This window comes from Alosa sapidissima, chromosome 2, assembly GCF_018492685.1.
Source record: "Alosa sapidissima isolate fAloSap1 chromosome 2, fAloSap1.pri, whole genome shotgun sequence".
NCBI lineage: Eukaryota > Metazoa > Chordata > Actinopteri > Clupeiformes > Clupeidae > Alosa > Alosa sapidissima.
The window spans coordinates 10,625,619-10,652,814 of record NC_055958.1 but is presented as its reverse complement, the minus strand read 5'-3'; the positions used below and the strand labels follow the sequence as shown (position 1 = coordinate 10,652,814).

Sequence of the window (27,196 nt, the reverse complement as noted above, 5' to 3'; positions counted from 1 at the left end):
ATTGAGAAATATATTGATGTATTTTTAATTATTGATTCAGTTATTGAATGATAGATTGGCACATGTAATGCAAGACAGATTGACAGTATTTATTGGCCAATAGATGGACACATATATTGAAAGACACATAGAATGTACACACACATTTAAAAGACATATAGAATTGACACAAGGAATGAAAAACATATTGACACATATATTGACATATTTATTTATCAATAGATTGACACATATAATGATGTATGTGTTTATGTATTGACATATTCAATTACCAATAGATTTACATGTGTACATCCCTCTTTCTGCTAAGGAGGAGGCTGCACTTAAAGAACTGCATAGCATGATAAATGAGCACAAAAACTAGTATCCTGATGGTGCTTGTAATTTCGTGGGAGATTTTAATCACTGCAATCTTCAGAAAACCACTTTCCAAACCAGAGGAAATACTCTCGATTATTGCAACAATAACATCAGAAATGCAGCTGAACCCAAACCCCACTTTGCCAGATCTGACCGCCTAGCAATCCTGTTAAAGCCCACATACATCAAACGCCTGAAAGCTAATCAGTCTCAATCAGAACTGTCAATATATGGACTGATGATGCTCTAGCAAGTCTGTAGGGCAGCCTAGAGTCCACAGACATGAATGTGTGAGTTCACAGACAACATTCATGACTACACAGACACTGTCAGTTTCTACATCAACTGGTGCACCTCCATCTGTGTCCCCTCCGGATCTGTTTGGGTGCATAACATCGGGGATTTAGAATGTTGTTCTGGCAATGAGGGGGTACAGTATTCTAGAATTCCGTGGCAGTTAGAGTTAAAGGAGCGATTTGGATTGTTACTGAACGTTCTGTAGGCCAAAATCAAAACACTGGTGAACATTCTCTAGACTACCAGACGCGAGCCTCTTTTGGGTTGCCAGATGTAACGTTAATGAAGATTTAGCCAACGTTAGTTGACCTGCAGCTGCTTTAACGTTTCTTCAACCATGACCCAGCTACACATTACGGAAACAGTGAAAACAAAAAATACCTTTCTAACCAACGTATTTAGCTGAAGTTAGCGATGCAGATGAAGTTTAGCCTAGGCTACCTGTCGTGGAGAAATATGGCCAACTCTGCGTCAGACTTGATATTCTTCGTTTGATGAAGACGTTGCCATCTCAAGAAGCTCCTCCGATGTCCACTTAATTTGTTTCTTGTTTTAATTTTGGAAATTTGTCTGCCTCTTGTAGGCGTTCATGACTAGGCTACAACTGACAGCAAGTTGACAGTTGGTCTTTGCTAATTTGGCAACACAAATAGGAGGACATGCCAGCCCATTATTAATACGCTATTCTAGAATTAATCGTTCAAAACATAAACGAAAATTCCAAGAGATTCCGCCCCGTGACTAATTTTTTTCATGGGTTTTTACATTACATTACATTATATTTGGCTGACGCTTTTTTAGCCAAAGCGAATAACAACATGGTAAACAGTTTAAGTTTTAGAGCAATTCTCAACAATTTTAGGACAATTTAAAAAACATTAGAGTACAGTAAAAATAAGTGCATCAGTGAGTGCTGTTTTTAACAGTTACGTGTCAGTTTAAGACGGCTGGTGAGTGCTAGGATCAGCAAGACTTGTTGTAAGTGTTGCTATTAGAGGAGATGTTCTCTAAAGAGCTGGGTCTTCAGGAGTTTTTTGAAAATCGAGAGGGATGTCCCTGCCCTTGTAGGAACTGGCAGTGTGTTCCACCAACGAGGAACAACAGATGAGAAAAGTTTGGATTGGCCTGAGCGTACTGGTGGTAGAGCTAGACGTCGTTCGTCTGAGGAGCGCAGCGGTCTGGAGGTAGAGTTTGTCTGTATGAGGGCATTCAAGTAGGTGGGAGCAGAACCGGAGACTACTTTGTAGGCAAGCGTTAGAGCCTTGAATTTGATGCGGGCCGCCATAGGTAGCCAGTGTAGCTGGATGAGCAGCGGGGTAACATGTGCCCTTTTGGGTTGGTTGTAGACCAGGCGCGCCGCCATGTTCTGGATCATCTGAAGTGGTTTCACTGCACAGGCTGGGAGACCTGTCAGGAGGGCATTGCAGTAGTCGAGTCGTGAGATGACTATTGCCTGAACCAGAAGTTGGGTAGCATCTTGAGTCAAGTAAGTCCTGATTTTCCGTATGCTGTAGAGTGCGAAACGGCATGACCGGGCAACTGAGGCAACATGATCTGAGAAGTTTAGTTGGTTGTCGAGAACAACTCCTAGATTTCTTGCAGTCCTGGTAGGTGAAACAGACAGGGAGTGAAATTTGATGTTGATGTCGTGGTGTATGGTAGGTTTAGCTGGGAGGACCAGCAGTTCAGTCTTTGAGAGGTTCAGCTGGAGGTGGTGTGCCTTCATCCATGTAGCTATGTCTGAGAGGCAATCCGAGATCCGTGCTGAAACCAAGGGGTCATCAGGTGGAAAGGACAGATAGAGCTGTGTGTCGTCTGCATAGCAGTGGTATGAGAAGCCATGCGAACGGATAATCTGTCCCAAGGAGGTGGTGTAGATAGCAAAGAGAAGGGGGCCCAGCACTGAGCCCTGGGGGACCCCTGTGGTGAGATGGTGAGGTGCAGATAGCTGACCAAGCCATGATACGTTAAATACGGTTTTACGGGTAATGTTGTCAAATAAGCCATTACTTCAATTCATTGTGTTTCCTTACTCTCTGACAACATATGGTGATAATTTTTGGAATGGTTACAGTTTATTTTCCATTTTTTCCTACATACTGATCCTTTAAGAACGTACTACTCAACCGTCAATTTAGTACGTTATGTTTATGGTTATGATTATGGATACGCTTTTGTCCAAAACGACATACTTTGCCTCTCGCCCTCGTCCATTAATTCCGTGTAACAGGACACCTCGGCGGCCGTTATCCCTTACGTAATGGCCCTTTATGATGTCATAATGCCCAATAGAAAGTCAACTTATTATTTTGTTAATATCTCAAAAAGTATAAAGTTTACAAAAATTAAAAATACATAGCATCCATGTCCTCTAGAAGACTTATGTTACAAAGTTTAAATGAAGTTTCTAAGTTAAACGGGTCAAGTTGCGGGGCAGCCGTGGCCTACTGGTTAGTGCTTCGGACTTGTAGCCGGAGGGTTGCCGGTTCGAACCCCGACCAGTAGGCACGGCTGAAGTGCCCTTGAGCAAGGCACCTAATCTCTCACTGCTCCCCGAGCGCCGCTGTTGTTGCAGGCAGCTCACTGCGTCGGGATTAGTGTGTGCTTCACTGTGTGCTGAGTGTGTTTCACTAATTCACGGATTGGGATAAATGCAGAGACCAAATTTCCCTCACGGGATCAAAAGAGTATACTTATATACTTATACTTAAATAGTGCAAACAAAAAGTGGTCAGCGGAATAAGAAGAAGCCTAGGAAGAACAGTACAGTGCATTTTCATGCACTGTAATTATAATAATAAGAAGCCTAGTGATAACAGTACAGTGCGTTTTCATGCACTGTCATAATAAGAAGCCTAGAAAGAACAGTACAGTGCATTTTCTTGCACTGTAATAATAGGTTACCTGGGGATTACTAAACATTTCTTATGAATCAACTTTTTTTTTTCAAACATTTCTAATGATAACAACTTTGTGTGTGTGTGTGTGTCTGTCTGATATACCTTGCTCAGGACATGACTGCTCGGGACCTACTTCAGCAACGTTACACATTGCCCAATGGGGACACAGCTTGGAGGGCTTCCCCTCTAGTTAATGCAGCTCAGGAGGGCAAATTGGTGGTACTAGATGGCATTCACAGGGTCAACCTAGGCACACTGGCCGTTCTCTCCAGGTCAGTTAAGATTCCAGAAACTATTTCCCTTTCAGGTTAAGGGTAAGATTGTTAGCTAATAATAAGCAACACTGTGACTCTTGAGTATGGTAGACGACGGATGCAAACAACATGCAATGTATGACAACACTTGCAAATCGCCAAAACACTTCAAAGTAGGCAAAACACAACCAACTTAAAAACATCTTCATCAATTTGACAACACATGCTCAGCATTTAGAAAACACGCTGCAAATTCACAACACATTTCAGAAACGTGCTGCAAATTCACAACACACCACAACACAAAACCCAGAGCCAATGAGTTAGATGGACATGTTGGACATGTGAAGCAAAATATATGTTGGAAGGCTGTCATCAAACTATTCATTTGTTTCATGAACTGTACTAACATATCACTTTTGCGCATTACATGCTACTTTCTTTGTCTCCCTCAGTTTCGTTTTCTCTTACTAAAGTAGTTGAACTGCACTATTCTTTATCTTATACTGCTACTTACAGGTTGCAAAAGGCAACAACACGAGTAATTACAGTAGTAGTGGTAATTGAACACAAGGCTACAATATCTTGGAATAGACAAAAAGTGCAATTCAACTACAGTACTTCAGTAATAGAAATGAAACTTAGAGGGAGACAAAGAATGTACCATTTAATGTGTGAAAGTGATATGTTAGTGCAGTTCATGAAATAAATGAAAACAGCCTTCCAACATAAGCCCGTCGGCCATCGTACATTAGCAGTTTATTACAATGAAATTAAAAGTAATTCTCAGTGAGTAATTCTCTGAATAAGTTGTTGTTTTCCATTGCATAATGTATAATCATTTATAATTTAGATCATTTTCAGACTTAAAGGAACACACCACCGTTTTATGAATTTTGGTTATTCACCGTCTCCCCCAGAGTTAAATAAGTGAGCAAAAGCATTTTTGTCTCCATGCATGCATAGTCTTAGTTCGGCAGTGCCCCCGCTAGATTAGCTTAGCATAGTGAATGGAATCTCTTGTTGCCGGATAGCATGTCATCAGTAAAATTGCAAAATGTTTTTGCTCACTTATCTAACTCTAGGGGAGATGGTGAATAACTGAATTTCATAAATCGATGGCGTGTTCCTTTAAAATGTAGCAATTTTAGGCAGGGCTTATGCACGATAATTATCTAAATAGTGAGGTGAAATATCTTGATAACTGTAATCACTTGGAATTTAGTTGTTTTTTTTTGTGACACAATAACCTAATGTTTAATAAACTCAATACACAGTTTTTTTTTATTTGCATAAAACACTGTTATGTGGTTTATTGACGGACTGTCTAAAAAAACTCCCATGTTTTGAAACCTAAATGTTAACAGGTATGGTAATGTAAGGAAATGTGGATATGCACTGTCAAAAATAATCTCATCGTTTTCTCTCCCTTTACAACCCCCCCCCCCCCCCCACCCCCCACACACCCCCCACACACACACACACACACACACTCACCCCGCTACCACCACCGTCTAGACTGCTTCATGATCGAGAGTTGGCACTGTATGATGGCACCCGTTTGCTCAGGTGGGACAGGTACCAGGCTATGAAGCAGGAGCTGCAGCTGTCTGATGAAGAACTGCAAAAGAGGTTTGCCATTAGCAATTAGTAGCTGCAGCTGGCCTCACACAACTCTGTGTAGTTGCCTTCATTGATTTGAATATATCTACAGAACCATAAGATAGACTTTTCATACTAACCACACTACCAATTACCTTGAATTAACTATGTTACAAGACAATATGTAGACTTTTCATACTAACCACACTACCAATTACCTTGAATTAACTATGTTACAAGACAATATGTATTCTATTCTTAGAAATAATTTTTATTTCTATGCACACCAAACCAAGCCTTGTCAAACCAAGCGTGGTCTGTTTTGGCTACATAATCATTCTAGACACCACATTGGGCAATTGACAGGGCAAATCTATGGAACTCAATTGCAAAACAGGCTCTAAATGAGTGGAAATTAATAGAAAATGAACTGCATGAGGTAGTGCAAATCACACCACTTTCAATACATGACAAGTGGTGTTGAAGTTTAAATAGCTCTAACATGGGCAAGATTGTATGTTACTAGCCAAAAGGGCACCACAGCCAATGCGAGCCAGCATTTATATGTGATTGATTCATTTAACACTCATATAACCTTAGCATCATCTTATTTGATCATTGATCTCATTGCTTATTATGACCGCCGCTAGCGAAGCGGTCATACAGGGATTGTCAAAGTTTTTTTTTTTTTCCCCGTCATCTACTTCCTGAATTTTTGGTTAACGATACCCGGAACACCGAACCACCGGGGAACATGAAATTTGGTGGGTATGTAGCCCCACTAGACTTTTACGGAAAAAATTTGTTTGGTCCCCGGGGGCCAATCCCCCCCCCCCCCCCCGCGCTGGGCCCCACGAAACCCAAAAAATGCAGTTTTTTCCTAAATAACTACCTGAACCGTGGCACCGAGGATGAAGACATTTTTATGGTATGTTGGTCTCCAGGGCCCACATCAACCTAGCCCATAATCACTCATTTGTGATTTGCACCCCCCCCGGTAAAAAATGAAAATGCAATATCATTCTGCTTTAATTGCCCCTCTCTTCAGTTAAAGGACAAGTTCGGTATTTTACATTTAAAGCCCTGTTTTCAGATAGTTTATGATTAAATAGAACGTTTAACATTGAAATTTGGACACATGCTGCTGTCCTGAGAATTTTCGGTTTCTGTGGTAGCACCCCCCTCACCTCCACAACGCTGCATAGGTGCACTGGAACAATCTTTCTAAAACGCATTAAACTTTCGTTTACAAAGACGCGAAACTCACCGAGTGGTCAAGGGTGTTCACTGATATGCTCACACAAAAATCGCTGCAAAAGATTCTTTCCAACAGGTTTTATCGTAGTTTTTGTCCAACTCCATTGACTTGTATTAAATGTGCAGTTGCGGTATCGTATTGTCACGTCCATGGCTAATGCTAAAATGTCTTGGAACTTGCACGATGTGAAATATAGCCTATGTGAATCATTACGTTTTCATCATGAAAGTTCCACAGCCAAAAAAATAGTAAACGTACAAAATCATGTAGCCAAATTATTCATGTAGGCTAGGGTTAGTGTTAGGCTTATGATGTGAACATGACGGGTTATGGACATAACAAATAAGTTCATTTTCCGCCTGTTACAAACGTTACGTTACAAAATGTCAACTTTACAAGTTCTTCCAACTCTGTCGCCCCAGGAGGTAATTTCTCAGACGAAAGAGCTTTTTGGGCGATTTGTTTCGACCTCCAGCGAAGTTCAGTAAAATGCTTCAGCTTTCTGCAGATCCTCAACAGGTGTGCTCACATCCAACCCCAGCAACTCCAGCCACAACTTTAGCCTTTCTGGATCGTTGAAAGGAAGTCTGTGACCACTTTTTTGCCACAAATTTTCCCGCATTTCGGAACTGCACAAAATCGCCCCATTTTTAGCTGTCTGTTGCAAAATACTTCAAGACAGCGATCTTCTGCTACGTCTGTGTATTCAATGAAATGCCAGTGGTTTGCTTGTAATTGACAAGTGTACGGTGTAAGGTGCATTATCGCCACCAACTGGGCTTGAGTGTCTATTATTCAAGCTCTCAACGGAAGAATGTACGGGTGTGAGGCGTTTGGAAAAATAGCTCCACAGTTTTACAACAAATGGTAAAACACCTGTTGGAAAGCATCTTTTGCAGCGATTTTTGTGTGAGCATATCAGTGAACTGGGGGCAGTGTTCTGTAAGTATGTAGAGGATGTGTGTTGGAGAAGATCCTGAAGACAATGTGCTGTGTATGTAGGGAGCGGGGGCAGTGTGCAGCAAGTATGTAGAGGAGGCTTACTGTAGCTAGCAGTGTGCTGTATGTATGTGAGGTGATGACAGTGAGGATGTAAGTGTGTGTGTTGGGGGGGGGGGGTGCAGAAAGGCTAGGCAATCAAGGACATGGGTAGATAGATGGAGGAGAAATCAAAAATAATAAATAAAAAGTTCTATGGAGATGTGCAAAAGTTGGAGAAAGTCAGATGCGTGTGTGTGTGTTTTGACGTGTGATGAAATAAGAAAATAACTAAAAGGTCTGTAGCATAGGGAGAGGGATGTAAAAGTGCTAAAAGTCATGTGTGTGTGTGTGTGTGTGTGTGTGGGGGGTGGGGGGTGGGGGGGGGGGGGGGGAGGGGTCATGAGTGCTGAGGAGTGAATGTGTGCAAAGTCAGTATAGTGTGAGTTCAGAGTTCGGATGGCCTGGGGATAAAAACTTCTCCTGAGTCTCTCAGTTCTGGCTTTGTGACTACATAGGCATCTTCTTGATTTCAGCGGTAGGAATAATCCATTGTTAGGATAAGAAGAGTCCTTCAGAATCTTTTGGGCTCTTAGGAGTACTCTACTGGAATAGGTATCTTGTAGAGCAGGGAGTTGAGTTCTTATAGTACGTTCAGCTGAGCGCACTACTCTCTGCAGAGTACTACAATCTCTAACTGTGGAGTTCCCATACCAGGTGATGATGCTACCAGTTAGAACACTCTCAACCGCTGAAGTGTAGAAGGCCTTCATGATGGATTTAGAAACTTTGAATTTCCTTAGCTGACGAAGGAAGTAGAGTCTGGACTTCTTCAGAACATATTGAGTGTTAACAGTCCAGGGTCATTCCACGTCAGTTCAACCAGGGCCCACGCACTTAGGTCTCAAAAAATTCTGAAAAAATTACCAGGTGTACCTATGTTACACAGGAGACACACTGTAAAATTACTCTTATGTAAGATCAATACTTTCCAAGATACAGCCAGTTTTACGGGGGGGGGGGGGGGGTCAAAGTTCACAAGCCCACAGCGCAAGAACTAAACCATGTAGGAGGCTCAAATTTTGCATGCTGGTACATAAATAGGAATAGTATGTAGCAAAATCGTCACGTTTGGTCTGGATAATCCTGCATGGTCATAGCTGTCCCTCAAAGTTGATACAAATGTTATTGGAGTTTTTGGCTGGGCTCTGTTTAAGCCTTCAGAAGACATATTTGTACTCAACATAGGCTCTTGATTTATTTTCCTTACTGAGATAAGTAGAAACACTCTCACAAAAAGCAATGAACAGAAAATAATTCCCTTCAGGGTCTGAACAGCAGACCTCACAAGTCTGAAAAATAATTTTGGTTATCATTTTCAGAGCACCCAAACACCTTGTGGGAATATACAAAGATTTTTTAAATATGTTTTTCCTTATTCTCCATGATCCCTTCTTTTTGAAAACACCAATTTGACTTGTCTTATGCAAATCTTTCTTTTTTATTTTCCACCCTGAACATGGGCAAAATGCCCCATTGACATCAATATGTTTTATATAGAGTCACCACACTGCCACCTGTGGTTGTATAGAGTAACCTGTGGTTACTGTGGTCACCAACTTGTGGTTGGTGAGGAAGTCAAATATCCAGTGACACAGGGTGGTGTTCAGTCCTAAGGCCTTCATCTTTGTGACCAAGGTGAGAGGTACTATTGTGTTGAATGCTGAACTAAAGTCAATGAACAGCATCCTCACATAATTCCCATTCCCCTCCTCCAGGTGAGTTAAGGTGGTGTGCATGAGGTTTGAGATGGCATCCTCTGTAGACCTGTTGGCTCTGTAAGCAAATTGGAGGGGGTCGAAGGAGGCAGGGAGGGATGAGCAGATAATGTTTTTCACAAGCTTCTCAAAACACTTCATCACTGTAGACGTCAGGGCTACTGGGCGGTAGTCATTCAGACATGATGGACTTTTGTTTTTCGGTACTGGAACAATAACAGACTGCTTGAGGCAATTAGGAACTGTCTCTTGAGCCAATGATGTGTTTAAGATATAAGTGAACACAGGAGCTAACTGAGCAGCGCAGGATTTCAAAACCCTGTTAGAAATTCCATCCGGTCCAGCAGCTTTTCTACAATTAACCCTCCTAAAGGCATTGCTCGTATCGACCTCAGAGACACAGAAAGGTGCATCCTCATTTGCTTCACATGCTGCAGCTAGTGCAAGATAGTCTGTGTTTTTCATGTCAAAGCGAGCATAAAAAGCATTAAGTTCATCAGGGAGGGCTTTACTCACATTCATCATAGGAGGGGACTTTCTTTCAAAGCCAGTGATGGTTCGGAGTCTTTTCCACACTCGTGCTAGTTTCACCCTCCAAGAAATCAGCTTCAACTTTGTCTCTATAGCGCCGCTTAGCATCTTTAATAGCTCTACATAAACTATAAGATGCTGCTTTGTAATCCGTCATATCCCCTGAAATAAGCCCAGCATTATAAGTCATGGTGTGTGTCTTTAATGCCGTTCTCACTTCTCTATCCACCCATGGCTTCTGGTTAGGGAAGCTTCGGATCTTTACAGTTGGGATGATGGAATCCGTTAGCATATTGATGTAACTCAATGATACTTCCGTAAACTCATTTATGTCAGCAGAGTTCGTCTTGAACATCTCCCAGTCAATGTTGCTAAGGGCGTCCTGTAGCCTGGCTTCCGATTGGTCAGTCCAGCGCTTGACCTCCAGCGCTTGAGTTTCACGTCTTTGTAAACTAAAGTTTAATGCGTTTTAGAAAGATTGTTCCAGTGCACCTATGCAGCGTTGTGGAGATGGGTGGGGGTGCTACCACAGAAACTGAAAATTCTCAGGACAGCAGCATGTGTCCAAATTTCAATCTTAAACGTTCTATTTAATCATAAACTATCTGAAAACAGGGCTTTAAGTGTAAAATAGCGAACTTGTCTTTTAAGATGTTCAGAACTGCACCAAATTTTATGTGTATGATTAACCTGACATTCTCTGGGGGTATGCCAAGTTTCGTAGAATTTCATCCATGGGGGGGGGGGGGGTCTAAAAAAATTAAGTTGTATACATTTAGTGACTGTACACTCATTGGCCTGTAGATGGTGGTGCACACATATACACACACACAGGCACGCACATACAATCAGTATCGGCAATTAGAACGTCCGATACATAATTACAAATTCAGTAGGATTAAAGGAAAACCAAATATTCATCATAATAATTTGCCTGCATTTCCAGTATTGGCGTCACATAGTCGTTTGTCCACCAGATGGCGCATCGTTGCAGTGAGACGTAATTTTGTTGGAAGTTAATCTAAAGTGGGTTGGAATGACACTACGCTTCCTACAAGGACAAGACTGTAGTTTACCGCAGAGAACGTCTAATAAGGGTAGGATGATTTCTGCATGACATGTAATTCCCATTTCTTCTTGAAGCCGAAATAAATCTGAGAATGTTTATCGGACATGCTTGGTTTTTACTGCAGGTAGGCTACGTTAATCTTAAGTTATATCAATAGCCTAGAGTAGGTAAAATGATGTTACCGTTAGCATTGGTTGAGTGATGGAGGCCAATTTGCAGTGGCGGGCCTTCAAGGCCTAACTTTTTTCAAACGAATGAAAAATAATAGTGTCTTTAATAACATTTTACTTTACCATTTATTATTCGCTTCTTCTTCTCCTTCCCGATCGTTCTTGACTAGGCTACTACCATATCCTACCACTGTCCGCTATATTTGATTGACAGATTGTGTGAACAAATAGTGAGGGCGTGCAATACATTTTTATCCAATCGCATGTCTTGTTAAGGCCCACATCAGGCCTTCACAAGGAATCACTGCGTTTTCGGTACCTAAGCAACCATTAGAAATCATATGTGTGGATTTGGATTGATTGATGGCTACATCTGATTGATTAGCCAATCAAATCGACCTATTATGGCGAGGAAGGCAGGTCTGACTGCAGTTGGGCCTGCAATGTTCGAAAAGAATACCCGGAACCGTTCATCACGAATTTTGATGCTAGTCGCTAGACTATCTATTTGACTTGAGGAACTTCGTGAGCATGTACGGTCAGTCAGACTGACATTCACTGGAAAAGTACATGTCACACTGACATGGCTATGGTTATAGCTATGGACAGTATATTGACCGTTTTTTGTTTAAAAAAAATGTATTGATAAGCCTTCATCAAAGTTACAGTGTCAACTGGACTACATGTTAGCAAGATGCACATAATGTCAGCTAGCTCTGCCTGTAGCTGGTCAGTATGCAGGAATTGGTAAGTCTTGTTTCATGTTATTTGAAAACGTAGACTTAATACATGCTTGTAAGCTGGCCCTTTTCTAAATAAAATAAAAAAGTGTTTTTGTGCTGCTTGCAAACCGCAGTGCTTGGTTACTACTAGATTGTATGCTATCTTGAAGTTGTGTGAGTTGATGTGGCTTTGGTTAAGCTGTCTGGATCGGCATCTACTGTATGTGAAAATTGTCATTTGCCTTGGTTTTTCTGCCCTGCTAGTTAGTCTGGCTATTTATATATCTGTGTTTTGTGGACATTATTGGTGAAATCAATGGCGTGGCCATCAGACATCATGAAATAGGCAACAAGCAGTAGCATAGGGCAATACATTTTCTGACTTTTATATTTAATATCATGGTGGTGTGCTGAGACATTTTCTTATCATTTTCTGTTAAGACGCTTTTTCATAAATACGTTTGGCAAACACTGTAGGATAGCCTACTGTAGTTCCACATTAGCTTTTGATTAATCAGAGCAGCAGCACAACCTAAAACAGTTGCACTAACGTTAACGTTAAAGCTACAGCTAAGTAGGAGAGCCCTACAAACAGTCTGAAGCAAGTTTGCTGATGTCAGATTAAACTATTAAATGAACACATCATTGTAGACGTGGCAGTGTTACATAAGTTAGGCAACCGATAGCCTAAATATTTAAAAATAGTCTGCACAAACCCATATACTTGAGCCCACTTGGTGTTCACTTTCAATATGACATGGACTAAATTGCACGTCTTCACCGGACAGTAGGCAGCAGATTGTAATGAATATGGGTGATAAATAATGCCTAGCCTTGTCACTTTGCTGCTGATAAGGATGATCCGGGTGCTATTCGCCTAATAAAGATCTAAGCAATGCGGAATTTAGCTCGGAACATTAATTGTTTGTCTAACGAAGATTCTAGAGTGCTACACATGAGAAAGCGTGAGAAAGAGAAAACTTTTTCCTCCCACCGTGAAATGCTGGGAAATTGCACATTTTAACGCTGAAATGCAAAAAAAAATCTTCGTGGGTATCCCCCCGGAACGCCCCCCTATTATTATTTTTTGTCAAAAAATAGGCATCATTGAAGGCCTAACCACTGAACGCACGGTCCGCCACTGCCAATTTGATTATTGATGTATTTGTAGAAAACCATAAATGCGGTTATAGGCTACCAAGCAAATTGATATGCACTAATTGCATCTTTCGACTGTCATCTCATTTGCTTATGACCATAACCTAGGCTACTAACAGGAGCTAAGTGAGTTAGCCACAACACGTTCGCTACGTGATGGTTTTCTAATGGAAAATATATAGGCTACCTGAAAAATAACCTGTCTATGATGCATCCTAAACACCGCGCTGGGACATTTCTGCTCAAAGTCTCAAAAAGCATCTGAGTCAACGTTCATTCTCAAACACCCATATACTTCAATCCTCTATTTTCAAAGGTGATTCAAGTAAGGAAGAGCATGGTTCAAAGTAAAGTAACTAGGACTGAAACTACATAAATTCGTCAAAGTGAATAATTTGTGTCAACTCACCGCAATGTAGATTTATTAACGCACCTGTGATGATCTACATCTCCATGTAAACCAAATGTTTTAGAGCGCACGTTGAGAGATGTATCTAGGGCAGGGCTGTACCTACACATATTTGTTGCACGTGCTACAAAAATCATTCTTTGCGATGGATTATTTAGTACCAACGTTACACCGGTCAGATACAGTTTTGCTTATGGCTATACCGTGAGACTGAGATGCTTTTTGTTTGTTCGAAGTGCGTGTTTAGGGTGTGAGAGGGGAGTCGATGTGCTTTGATTCCAGCTTGGTAGTTGTAGTCTATGCAATTAAAAAACACGTGTGTGTGAAGTATCCAACCGCTTTCATTATGGCTGCTTTAGCCACAGACCTTGAGCTACTGTACAGTGGGTTGGGTTCCATTTAGAAGTGTCGCTTTCCGTGATTCACACAGCTGCGTGAAATGTATTACTACTGAAATGCAAAACTATTAACTTTTCGCCAAGAGGTGGCAGCTTAAGTCCGCTAGATACTGTAAAGCCATTGGTTCCCAAAGGAGATTTTATTTGGGTCGCCAGCATAGCCTAGTGACAATTTATGTTGTGTAATAGGCCTAGCATAGGGCCTACCTTATATAGCTTATAGTTTGTTAACAGTCACAGTTTTGTCATAACCCCCTGCATTTTTGCATTTAGAATAGCTCTGAAACTGGGGGCGAACACGTCGCAGGGGCGGCGCCAGTGCGTGGATATCTCAATTGCAAAATTAAACAATATTTCTATCTGGCGCCTACCATGGACTAGGCTGGGTGAACTCAGCCTGATCTGCCGGTGATTCCTTTTTGATTTCTTAAAAGATGGAGCTTGGTCTGGCGAAAGCCAGACTAACCATGGACCTCATAGTTGCAAAATGCAAGGCAACATGAATCAGCATATTATTTGCACAAACAATAACGGACAGTAGCTCTTCAACTTGGCCCGTTAAAATGTGTATGAACAGTCTAGCAACGCATTTCATGAAGGCCCTTTTGGACATGTCAGTTATTTGCACCACTGGGTAAAACGGCATTTTGTTTTAGACTACTGGTATTTAATTTGTGCATTGACAATAAAGCTGAATATCATATGAACTAGATGACTAAACTTATGCATATGCATATGTAGAAGAAGAAACATTCACAAAAATCCATGACATGACCTCTCTTCTTGATAGCTGTTGAAAACTGGATGGAACTGACAGGGATTGTTTTGTTTAATAATAATAAATAAATAAATACATTATGCTGCTACCTTCTGCTTTTCCCAAATACAATGTAGCCTACAGGTGTACCTTTCATCAGTCCAATTCCAGTTGGATGGACTGTGATGAACTGCCCTACTTGTGATTGTTTAGAGATTTTAAAGGTTTTATAACAATGCTACAAATTTTTTGGCAAGTGCTACAAATCTATTCACCTTTGCAGCGCCATTAGGCTACTTTGTGTGCGGCCCGCAAACACACATTCCAAACAAGCATACACAAAAGTTTCAAGAGTGGGGGATGGAGTAGAAGATGGAGACAAATTCATTAATATGATTTATTTTCGCGGAATGGATGTACAGGACTGAGCGGCGGTCATATTTTGTACCACTATGCGGTACATCTAGTTCTTCAAATTGTAGCACATGTTCTAGCATGTTCTATAGTCCAACTTCTTTTTGGGCCAAAATCCACATGACTTCCTGCTGATTTGATTGGTTTGTTATTATCAAACACAACAGACATAGGCATGACCCGGCACCCATGGCGTTCTTAAGTAACAAATAATAAATAATTAAAAAAACACTGAGATATCTGACCCACAAAGCAAAAGTAATGTAAACGTTTAATAAGTTTAATGTAAACGTTTAATAAGGTATAGACTAGTATATACCTGTATAAAAACCACAGAAATCCTTTAGGCTGCTCAATACTGATATTCAGAGACATATACTGTAAGCTGTACACAAATGTTGCAAGCAGAAAATATTTGAATGAAATGGATCCTATTTTAATTATTTCCAGAACATTGAAAGATATAATGTTTTGAAAATATTGATGGTATATATTTTTTGTTCCTTTAACCATTTCAAAGCCAAGAAAAGTGCTATGAAAACACGTTGTTCTGTTTTATAGGTCTGTGTTTTCTGTGCATCCATCTTTCCGTGTGGTGGCCTTGGCTGAGCCCCCAGTGCCAGGCAGCAGTACCAAGCAGTGGCTGGGCCCTGAGATACTTACAATGTTCCTCTTCCACACAGTCAGCCAGTTAGGAAAAGCTGAGGAGACCGCTATTATCCAGGCCATGGTGAGCGTCAAGACACACCTCCATCTATCCAAGCACACAATTGTTTAGACATAGTCTTCCAAAAACATGTTCCGTTTTCACATGTAATATATGAGACCCATGTAAGAACAAAGATATCAAGGATTCAAGGATCCAAGAGTCTTTATTTAGAATCAGTTCCTCATTAACTATTCACCTGAACATATTGGTGCAAAATACATAATTGGGTTATGGTGGAAAGTAAAATGGCCGCCACAAGGCGTTTTTGTAATGGCTCTACTTCTAAAAGTGTTCAGGGAGCCAAACTGTACCAGTATACCAAGTTTCATGTTTTTATACATTTCATGCGTTTTTTCACATATCACCCAGACTAAATGTCCTTCCAGTATTCACATAAAGTGGGCAATGCTTCGATTTGGCCAGCTTCCCTCGCGGTCCGCGTGCGGGATCACGCGGTATCACACGACTTTAATTTGTATTTTTCCAGTGACACTGCAACGCCGCTGCAACAACCCAAACAACCAGCAGATGTCTCAAGTGAGCAGGGTGTCTCGTAAAAAGAAATGGAGCCTGGAAAACTCTACACAGACTTCACTACAGACTTTAGCAGACTGGTTTAGAAATAATTTAATAGCCAGAAATATGCCTGCCCTTCCCTAATAAAGAAATATTTGGTTAACTGCGAGTGAATCCCGTTTGCAGCCGTAGAGGAAACGCAGGACAAATTAAACATTCTGGTTTTCTCCGAGTGCAACAATGATAGACAGACATCATTTGGACAAAATATAGAGCACATTAACCTCTGTTGCTCAGCCAAATGCCTTCCTGTTACGTCCTGTTATCATGGAGTTACAGGCGATAAACGATTTTTGATGGTCACAAGTTTACTTCATTAGCGTTTCATTTTTTTTATTATTAAAGAGTGTTTTTCATTTAAAGGTTTGACTTTGTGCTTATTCAGTAGAGCATTTAGTGCTCTCCCCAATCCCACACGTTCACATTGCATGTTTGTTTGTAATGGATGCAACCGCGAGATACGCGCTTGACGGCAATGAGTTGTTAACAGACATGAACCAAGACATATAGCCCAGCAGCAATCTAGGGACTGTTCGTTATTTATTGAAGGGGCCACCAGAGGAATTTTGAGTGCTTCAGTCAAAAGTTGCATGACCCTCCCTTGCCTGCTAGAAATTGTTCAATGACCCTCCGACCAGAATTGTTAAAAAAGACATGACCCTCCCCTGCCAGTTGTCACTGTCTTCCGCCCGAGCTGCTTTGCGCCACAGCCACACACTGTGATAACGTTCTTAAATCAATCTTTCCCGTGAGCTTTCATGCTACCAGTCCTTCCTTTTCAAATGTGTTGCACCTGTTTGCACAATTTCACAAATAATCATATGTGATTTAATAATATGATAAATAATCCCTGTGCACGGGGACCGAAACAATGCATGCCGACTTTTTCTGTGTTTATCACTTATTTTAAGAGAAGTGAGTTCTGTGTTTTGTTAATTTCAGTGACTGACGCGAGAGAAGCGGGGTTTGTGTTGTTGTGTTGCGTCGCGTTAATTTATTTTCATTGGGCATGCCCTGCCGTGCCGTCCACAGCTCTTCAGTTCCGACAAAGCCGAAATTACTCCTTTTGAAACAATGAGTGCAGGCTGCGCGTTTGTATGGTTATATTGCTTGACGGGGGAATCCCAAGCAGCTTTCAGCCATAAGGCTACTTTGAGAACATTTCCTAATTCACCCGACACTAATATTCAAAATGTTGAAAACTATTTCGGCATAGCCTATAAGCAGTTTAATTAAATGTAATGTTAGTTGTAAACAAACAGGCTACTTGGTGAGGCTTGGCCTCACAGATGCGCTCGTGCCTTAGATGGCAAGAAAAATCTTCACAATATACAGTAGGCCTATTAACTGACCACCCGATTCATGTTGGCTGGGGGGGCAGGGGGGGCCATCAGACATTTGTGCCCAGTTAATCCGGCCCTGTCCCCAACAAATCACACCTTCCCACCTCAGTGACAGCTTAAAAGAAGTCGAGAGGACTCCTAACTCACAGACCTATTCACAAACCTATTTTTGTGGCATTTCGCCGTGTTTTGAAATCCTATGCAGCTACAGGAGCTTCCAATCGTGAGGAAGCAATTTTGCATTGTAGGCATAACTAACATGCAATACCGCCACCAACAACAACCAAAACTAGGCTACTCATTGTCAACATGTGGGCTAAATTAAATGTAACATTATTGTGAATCAAATTAATGTCACTCCTAACTTTAGGACTCCTACTTGTTTTCACTAAAAGTAATTCACGAAGCATTTTAGACCTAAAAGTAGCACCTAAGTCTAGGACAGCTTAAAAGAAGTCGAGAGGACTCTTAACTCACTAAAACCTATTCATAAACAGCTTTTTGTGGCATTTTATGTTGCAATGTTTTGAAATGCATAGCCTATGCGGCAACAGGAGCTTCCAATCGCGAGGGAACAATTTTGCATTCATTAAAGGGATGCAATAACGCCACCAACAACAACCAAAACTACTCATTGTTAACATGTAAATTAAATGTAACGTTTCATTGTGAATCAAATTAAAATGTTCTCCTCTTTGCAAACATAGGCATATGGTGACAGATTAATTTAATAATGTTACAAAGATACTGCATCAATCCATAGGCCTATGTTTCATTAGGCTACTAGGCTATTTGTTTTGCCTTAGGCCTACTCTTTATTCATTTAGGCTAGGCCTTTTTATTCAGTTATTAATCATCTTCTGTCCTTCGCACTACTTGTGTAGCGCACGCATTCTCAGACCTGTCACCTGTCATTCATCATCGTAAGGGAGGTGTTTGGAGTCTTGTGAGACATCTGCTTTACAAAATTCAACTCATTGCAAATGATTTGGCTTTGAAAGTTTAACTAAACGTGCATGGGTCACTTCCTGAGTCACAAATTCTTCTGCTTTAAACTCTGACATTTTTCGCCGAGGCAAACAATCAATAGCCAGCAAAATACAGCATAGTGGCCTAGCCTACCAAGCAGCAAACAAAACAGGTGCCTAGCACCCCTAATTCAACACAGTCTGACCTCGCAATAAACAACAGAATGGCCAAACTGCAACAATGTACAGATCAAAGTGAGCCGGCCATCCACAAACGCTACGTTTATACCGCTACCGAAGATTACTTCAGTCCGAGCCTGCGTGTTTACCAACTAGCTAGTCGTTGTCTTTTTAAGCCTGTGCGTGACCAGCACAGTCTGTCGATTTCAGTCATTCACTCCTGTATCAGGCAAATTGATGTTTTAGCAGTGTGTGGTCTGTTTGTACATGCCACACAATTTTTTGGGACGTTGTGATGAAATTGTCCCTGAAGCAGGTGATAAAGTGTTGCTAAATATCTGTCTTTCCTGAGTTAATGAATATGGTTGTTATTGCAGCAAGATGCAGATTGGACAAATTTTAAAGTATAGAATAGATAAAAGTTTTTTTTTTTTAGAATAGATAGTATCTGGTACTGGTAATGAAACAAGAAAAATAACAGTCTGAATATAGATTTCCATCCAGGTTTCTTATGGGGTGGGGGGGGGGGTTGGGGCATTTCTGTCTCATAGCAACAGTGATATGGCATGGTTGTTGGTTGTGTTTCACAGGTCCCAAATGTCCCTAACACAGCTGTGGACCAGTTGCTTCAACTCAGCCACAGACTCAAGCAAACAAATGACCCCACAGTAAGTTCCATTGTGTGCTGTACAGTATAAGTATATATAAGTTTTCAGTAATTCAAATTCAAATGAGGTACTTTAGTAAAGACTGTTGCTGAAATACTTAATCTGCTCTTGGCCATCATGTAGACATGTAGTTATACCAAGAATCTTTATAAATGGCTGTTAATTTCCGTTACGCACAGATTATGCTTTCCTGCCTACAAAATCAGAATGTATGTGTGGTTTATATTTGTCTGTTCTTGCGCTTGCATGGGTGTTATTTTGTTGTTTTGTTCACTTATTTATATGTGATAATGTTTTATTATTATGTTTTTATTATTCCTTCAGTACCAGTCTTTGGCCTCATCACTCTCCACCAGACAATTGCTTAGGATATGTCGACGTATCTCACAGTATCCAGAAGAGAGTATTGCACATGCTGTGAACAAGGCTTGCCTGTCCAGGTAAATAAAAAAGCACTGATAGCACACCCTGAATTTGCACAATCCTTTAATCAAAATGTTGCAGTGGCAGAGGTAATGGCCTTTGAGCACTGAATATGTTTATGTGCTTATTGTTATGGTACAGTATTTGTCAGACACTTTTGTCCAAAGCAACTTACAGTATATAAACACAACATTATTATTATTATTATTATTATTATTATTATTATTATTTTAAAAGCATACATTAGAATAATAATAATGGTAAATATACTGTAGCTGCAAGCAGCAATAAGGGGAGCAAGCAGGCTGGAGTTGCCAGGGCAACTTAATGCTATTACATCAGTCAGATGACTATAAGCACTCACAGCAAGTCTTTTGTCAAGTGACCAGAGATTAGCTGAGGTAAAAGGTCACTTCCTATTTGGCTTCAAAAAGCAATACATTTGTGGGACTTGGGCTGAAGATAGTCTATGCCACAAGATCAGACCAATTTTGAGACCTGAGAAATGTTTTCTTAAAAATGTTTCTCCTTGATATTCTTTGTGATGAATTTCAACAGCACATGGCGAGTTACATTCTTTAAAACATGCTGGCTGGATTTAGACCCTAATGGCCTACAATAAAATTGATTTTACATTCTACATTCCATGAGAGGTTTTTCATTTAGGCTAACAATATAAGCAGAGAGAAAGAGAACTCATCCTGAGAGATACATAGGCTACATAGTGTTTAGTGCTGCCGCGATTAGTCGACTTAGTCAACGTAATTGACCATGAAAATTAGTCGACGGCAAATGTTTTTGTCGACAAGTCGTTTTACTATTGACCGCCTATTCATTTTTGGTTTCCCGTCTCAAACGGCTCACTGTAATGTTATTAGTAATTCTATGTTATTAACTCTTGAGAAGTACAATGACTGTCTTTGGATGTTAAACAGGCTATTTAAACTTTGCCAGTAAACCCCGCCATGCATGCAAGTGTAACGCGAGTTGCATATAACTGCGTGCCTGCCTGCTTTCAGAGCGAATCATTAATAGGCAGAGCTAAGCGTAGTAGGTTAGTCCAGACTCTAATTAATGACGCCACCCGTGATATCAAGCACGTCATTAAAGAGACAGCGTTCCTATAACACAGAACGTGATCATACATTGACGTGTCGTGCATCTCAGGTCGTAGCATAACTCACTACAGAGAACACACTTACCACAAGCATATGTAGTTAAGTAAGGTGATACATGTCAATAACAGCATGTTTTTGAACAGTTTACTTAATGAGCTTCTAACAAAAGTAGGCTGATATATGTTTTATGTTTTGGCGCTTCAGTTGAGTTCAAAATAAAATGGACACAACGAAATAACAAACACTTGTTTAAAAAAAAAAAAAAAATAGCAGTTTAGATTAGTCGACTAATCGAAAAAATATTCTAAAGATTACTCGTTAGAAAATTAGTCGTTAGTGGCAGCACTAATAGTGTTGTTAAAAACTATTTGAATTTGAGTTTGAAAATCCATGGCCTATGTGTTTTAATAACTCTTCCTAACCATTCAAATTGATCATTAGAGCATCCCTATATTGGCAAGATGTTTGAGTTTTTAATATACTCTTTTACCATTCCACAGATTTTTGCCCAGCTTGGCTCGTACTGCTCTGCAGAAGACCCTTGCTGATTGTTCCATACAGGAGCTGGCACAGTCAGCTACTCATCAGAATTACACATGTGGGTGACCTCAGTCAGCAGATATCAGATGTTATTCTCTGAGACCGTGTGTTTACTTCTGTATTACCCCATACTCTTTTCTACAGGTGTGGTTACAGATGGCATACTGACTATAGGGTCGGTGTCCGTTCCTGTTTACAAACCAGATGAGAAGATGAAGGTTCCTGATGTGCTCTTCTATGAGAACCTACAGGTATATTTGCATTACCAATTCAAGTCACTAATGCACTAAAAGTAGTCGAAAGAGCCACCAATAAGTACCAGGGCAGAGGTGTCCTCTATCTTTAAGAAGGTTTTAAAGAACCAACTCTTTAGAGAACTTCTTTGAGGTGTTGCGCCGGCCGGAATAAGACCCGCGGGTTGGGCGGGTGCGGGCGAGACTTCCAGGTAATGTCGCGGGTTGTGGGTGAGTCGGGTCAAATTCGCTAGATAGCAGCATTCTGTGTTAGTATATTCATGTGCGTGTGCAGTAGGCTAAAATGAGATTTCCCCCTTCTGTTCCAGGGTTGTTCCCAATTTGAATTGCAATTCTGCTTCCTGTTTGCTACCTCAATTGAAATGCAAGTGAAATTCAAGAATTGAATTGGAATTTAAGAGCCAGTTTCAATTAAGTTCTGGAATTTTGCACAAGCCTGTTCTGTTCCCCTCTCCTCTGTCTCTGTCTCAAATGCACATGCACATCAGAGTTGATTGGATATAAAACTCTGCTGGAGGGGACAAAGCCTATCCATATAATAAAATTAAAGTTGTTTTTAATTATCCATATGATAGCCTAAACTAGCTTTTATTTCATAAAACACCTGATGTAAGCGAACGGATAACATTTAAATCCTAACCACGATTATCTGGAAACGACCCTGCTGCTCAGCTCACTCTTGGATTAAAAAAAGAAGTTGCCTGAGATAGTTTATGGCAGAGAGCTGAGGTAAGAAATTTTAAGGCATGTGTTTGAGTGTGGGCGCGCCTCTGTGTGTGTGAGGGAGGGCGAGAGAGGATGAAGGGATACTTAGGCTATTATGTTTTTAAGTCCAGACATTTCCCATTGTAATAGACAGTTTACCATAGACATTTCCCATTGTAATTTCCCATTGTAATAGACAGTTTACCATAGACATTTCCCATTGTAATAGACAGTTTAACATAGACTAAACTGTTTTAGACAAGGCTACATTAACTGCATTTATTTACTTGTAAATGGACTGCATTTATATAGCGCTTTTTTCGACTCACCCAAAGCGCTTTACATTTTCATGCCTCACATTCACCCATTCACACACACACTCACACACTGATAAAACACTCACCTCTAAGTAATGTGTATTGAAGAGGGCAGCTAGGCTCTTATCCCCAGCCTCGTTATCTCTCAGCCAATGGGACCACACTCCACCAATGGGAATGATCAATACATCCACAGATGTAAAGTGTAATAACCATTTGGAAAAGCAACGAAGAAACAAACAAACAACACATGTCTTAAGATGTAAAAGGTAACTCTCAAAACATCTTTACAGTGTGCAAAATAGATGTTACCATAGGCAGACAAGTTTTACAATGAATAAATGGATCAACGTGAGTGAAATGTTTGACACGGTTTTCACAGTGTGTGTGCACCCACCTGCTAAAATGACAAATTAAATGATGTAATATCTGGAGAACAGGAGTGAAATATGAGCATGAGTGAGTGCAAATGTTTATCAGAGAGTATATAGTGGCCGCCAATAGGACGCGGTGAGGATGCTCCTATGAGCTGTGACATAACATGGACACTTCTTTCATCTTCAGTAAACAGGTGGTAGAGAGCAATCAGTGTTTTTTGTGAGTGATTAAACAAGGGTGAGTAATCTGAGTATGGGAATTTGTTGCCATTGTGTGTGCTTGTTTAAGCCAGTTTCATTCAGATGAACACTTTCTCCTGCATGTCTGTCCTTCCTGATTGCTCTGATGAGAACTTCAAAAATCTAACAGGATGGGATATGCCACTTGGCGGATGCATGAAAAGATGACCTACATTTCCTTTTTTCTGTAACCACCTGCGACTGCAGAATGAGAAAATATAAAGTGGAAGAGGATATAAAAAGTTCTACCTTGTCCTATTTTATATGACCTGCTTTTTGTCTTTCCAGTTCTACATAGACTGTCTTCTGTACAGTATGTGACCACAGCACTTGTCCCACACATACTCTTGCCTAATTTTATTTGTGTCAAATATCTTCAATATATTTTTTTTAGGACTTCTGTGAAGTAGTAAGTGACTTTTTGACATCAAAATATTGATAATATGATTGGTTTCTTTCCCTAGCACATGATCGTAATGGAGGACATGCTGAAGGATTTCTTGCTAGGAGAACATCTGCTGTTGGTGGGAAACCAAGTAAGTGGATAATGCCGTCATACATGTCAGATTCTATTTGCATTAGATATTTAACTCAGAAGTCTAATCAGCTTGCCTAAGTGACTGAGTTGAATTGAATCGGATGGCTACATCTTTAGGTAAAGTGAGCGGAGACCTATCTTGTATGATTGAATGTATCTAAAAAAATGACACTAGACCAAAAAAGACCTTGTGTGTGTGTGTGTTCATGTTCATGAGATGCATCTCATACCCCACTGATTTAAATGCATTTGCAATGCTTTTTAGATTTTGTTTGACAGGACAGTGAAGGGTAAACAGGGAATGAATGTGAGAGAGAGATGGGGAGTGAGATCAGGAAATTACATCAGGTTGGACTTCAACCTGGGTCCCTATGGGAAATGAGCCTGTGTATGGTGTGGGACAAAGACGCTATCACTGTGCTACAGCTCCCGCGGAACTTGTCATGTTTTAAAACTAGCCACTGAAGTTCAGTGAATATGTGCCATTTTTACTATCTTTGTTAACTAAACTTATGACAATGAAATGGAAGAATGTAAAAAGAGTGGAAATTGCAGAGATTAAAAGGTTAAACAGGAGCAATGTGACACTCGCCTGAGAGTTGCAGTGGCAGAAGAGGCAGGTTTTTTAGACAAAGAAAGAAACCTAAAGCTGTACTGGTTTGCAACAGTTTTGCAACAGAGGTGAGCTTAGACTTTTCTGCCTTTTGAGCCTGTTGAGACTGTGATGTTTGCATGTGATGCACCGTTTACCTTTATGGCAAAGCTTGATTAAAACTAATTGTTGAAATACATAGTGTGTACCTTTTTTACATAGCATTGGCCATTGCTAATGACACAGTAATTAATCTAACATACTTTCTATATCTATTTCTATAGATAAATATATCTATTTATACCAGAGCTTTTCCTAAAATGAAGTTAATACCTTTTAGAAAAATGTCACCTGGGGTAAAACTCCCCCTGCTACCCTGATTTGCATTTGTATAGCTTTTCATTTACATGTTAAAGCCTCCCCTAGAATTAGGAGGAGGGGGTCATGGGGGGGATGACTGCCAGGCAAGGCCCACGTCAATTTCCGACAATTCACGGCTGTTTTCGGTGTTGCCTGCAAATTGCCGTGTACAGTCGTATACCTGAACTTCCACGACAATCAACAGTCCCGCATACTGAACTTTTCATGCAGTGCTTCCCACAATCAATCAAAACATCTATCCACTATAAACTCATTACTATCTCTACAACTCTGACAGACTGGTGGAAAACAATCAGAATCAGATCTCTAAATCATCTCTAGCACTGAACAAGTTCACCTCACTCTGGCACAACCCAGTCTTCATGTTGCAGAACAAACCTATTTACTTTTCCACATGGGAACAAAAGCGAATCACACACCTTCACCACCTGTTTGAGAATTATCAACTCATGTCATTCAACATACTCATAGAGGAATATGGGGTTGGGAGAGACCAATTCCTTCAATATCAATTTAGATTAAGGATTAAAGAGAAAACCAGTTTAACTAACAACACATCATAACCATCTCAGTTAATCGAAGAATTCATGAAAATCTCAAAAATTAACCTCCAAGCTATATGCACTTATCTCCAAATTAAATAGTACAATAACACTCCCAACATCCAAGTGGGGAACTGACCAGGGGCCTCATTACAGAAAAATATCCTAACTGCTTGTCTTATCTTAACGTAAGTTTCAAAGATAGGAAAAATCCTATCTTCCTATTACAGAAACAATTTCTAAACTCATGGTTGTGTCCTGTCTTTATCTCAGACCTCCTATCTTATATAACTTAAGAAATCCTAACTGTAGCTGGCAATTATTAGATTTTTAAATCGGCAATCGTCTTGTCATGCCTGTTTCTATGCTTAGAATGTATACAAGACTCCACCATAGAGGGTTGAAGTGGAGTTAGTAATCAAGGATCTTCGACTGCACCTGTAGCCTATTTATGATTATTAGACGGCTCTTCATAATGCTGCAGAATGCTCCATTCACTTGAATGGTCCTACCCAACAAGGATACAAGGAAGTTTATTGTCACATGCATATAGTTACTGGAAGTAAGAAATGCAGTGAAATTATGTCTGGTGTCAGCCTAGTCAAAGTCAAAGTCAGCTTTATTGTCAATTTCTTCACATGTTCCAGACATACAAAGAGATCGAAATTACGTTTCTCACTATCCCACGGTGAAGACAAGACATATTTTACCAATTTAAGTCCACAGACAAACATAACATTCAAGTAAACAAAAAAGTAAGTAAATAAGTAAATAAGAGGGCACATATAATAATGAAAAAAATAAGAGCAGCAAAATTTGGTTGAAATTGTGCATAGACAGTCAATAAAATACTAGTGCAAAGTCAGGCCAATAAAAGGCTTGGGTAGTTCTGTTTGACCTAAGTAAGAAAGAAAGTGGCATAGTGGTGCAAGTTATGTAAGAGCAGCAGAAGTGTTGTGTTTTCAGGACAACAACAACAAGTTGTAAAGTGTACAAGTGTGCAAGTGGAGTAGTGCAGGCGGCCATTGTGGTTCCAATGTCCAGGATGTTATGTAGCTGAGGGTGGAGGGGGGAGAGGAGGGAGAGAGTTCAGCATCCTTACAGCTTGGTGTATGAAGCTGTTGGTGAGTCTGGTAGTGCGGGAGCGCAGGCTTCTGTACCTCTTCCCAGAGGGCAGTAGATCAAACAGATTGTGAGCGGGGTGACTTGCATCACTCACAATTTTGGTCGCCTTGCGGGTGAGGTGGGTGGTGTAAATGTCCTTCAGGGAGGGGAGTGAAGCACCAATAATCCTTCCAGCTGTGTTCACTATGCGCTGCAGGGCTTTCCTGTTGTATTCAGTGCAGCTTCCGCCCCACACAGCGATACAGCTGGAGAGGATGCTCTCAATGGTGCCTCGGTAGAATGTGGTCATGATGGCTGGTGGAACACTTGCTCGCCTGAGTTTCCGCAGGAAGTACAGGCGGCGCTGAGCTCTCTTCGCCAGTGATGCAGTGTTGGTGGTCCAGGAGAGGTCTTCACTGATGTGCACCCCCAGGAATTTGGTGCTGCTCGCTCTCTCCACCACAGTACCGTCGATGGTCAGTGGCAGGTGTTGGGTGTGACCTCTCCGGAAGTCAACAACAATCTCTTTGGTCTTGCTGACGTTCAGCAGGAGGTTGTTGTCCCTG

General features: G+C 40.7%; 1 protein-coding gene across 2 annotated transcripts in view; it reads left to right on the top strand.

Annotated features, from left to right (window-relative positions):
• Positions 1-27,196, top strand: part of vwa8 (von Willebrand factor A domain containing 8) — a 201,987-nt gene that overhangs the window by 53,380 nt on the left and 121,411 nt on the right. For both annotated transcript variants that reach the window (XM_042065280.1, XM_042065290.1), the window contains exons 13-20: positions 3,669-3,829; positions 5,330-5,443; positions 15,617-15,785; positions 19,422-19,499; positions 19,824-19,939; positions 21,541-21,638; positions 21,725-21,831; positions 23,938-24,009. In XM_042065280.1, coding sequence (XP_041921214.1) covers positions 3,669-3,829; positions 5,330-5,443; positions 15,617-15,785; positions 19,422-19,499; positions 19,824-19,939; positions 21,541-21,638; positions 21,725-21,831; positions 23,938-24,009 — 915 coding nt within the window. The remainder of the gene's footprint in view (positions 1-3,668; positions 3,830-5,329; positions 5,444-15,616; positions 15,786-19,421; positions 19,500-19,823; positions 19,940-21,540; positions 21,639-21,724; positions 21,832-23,937; positions 24,010-27,196) is intronic.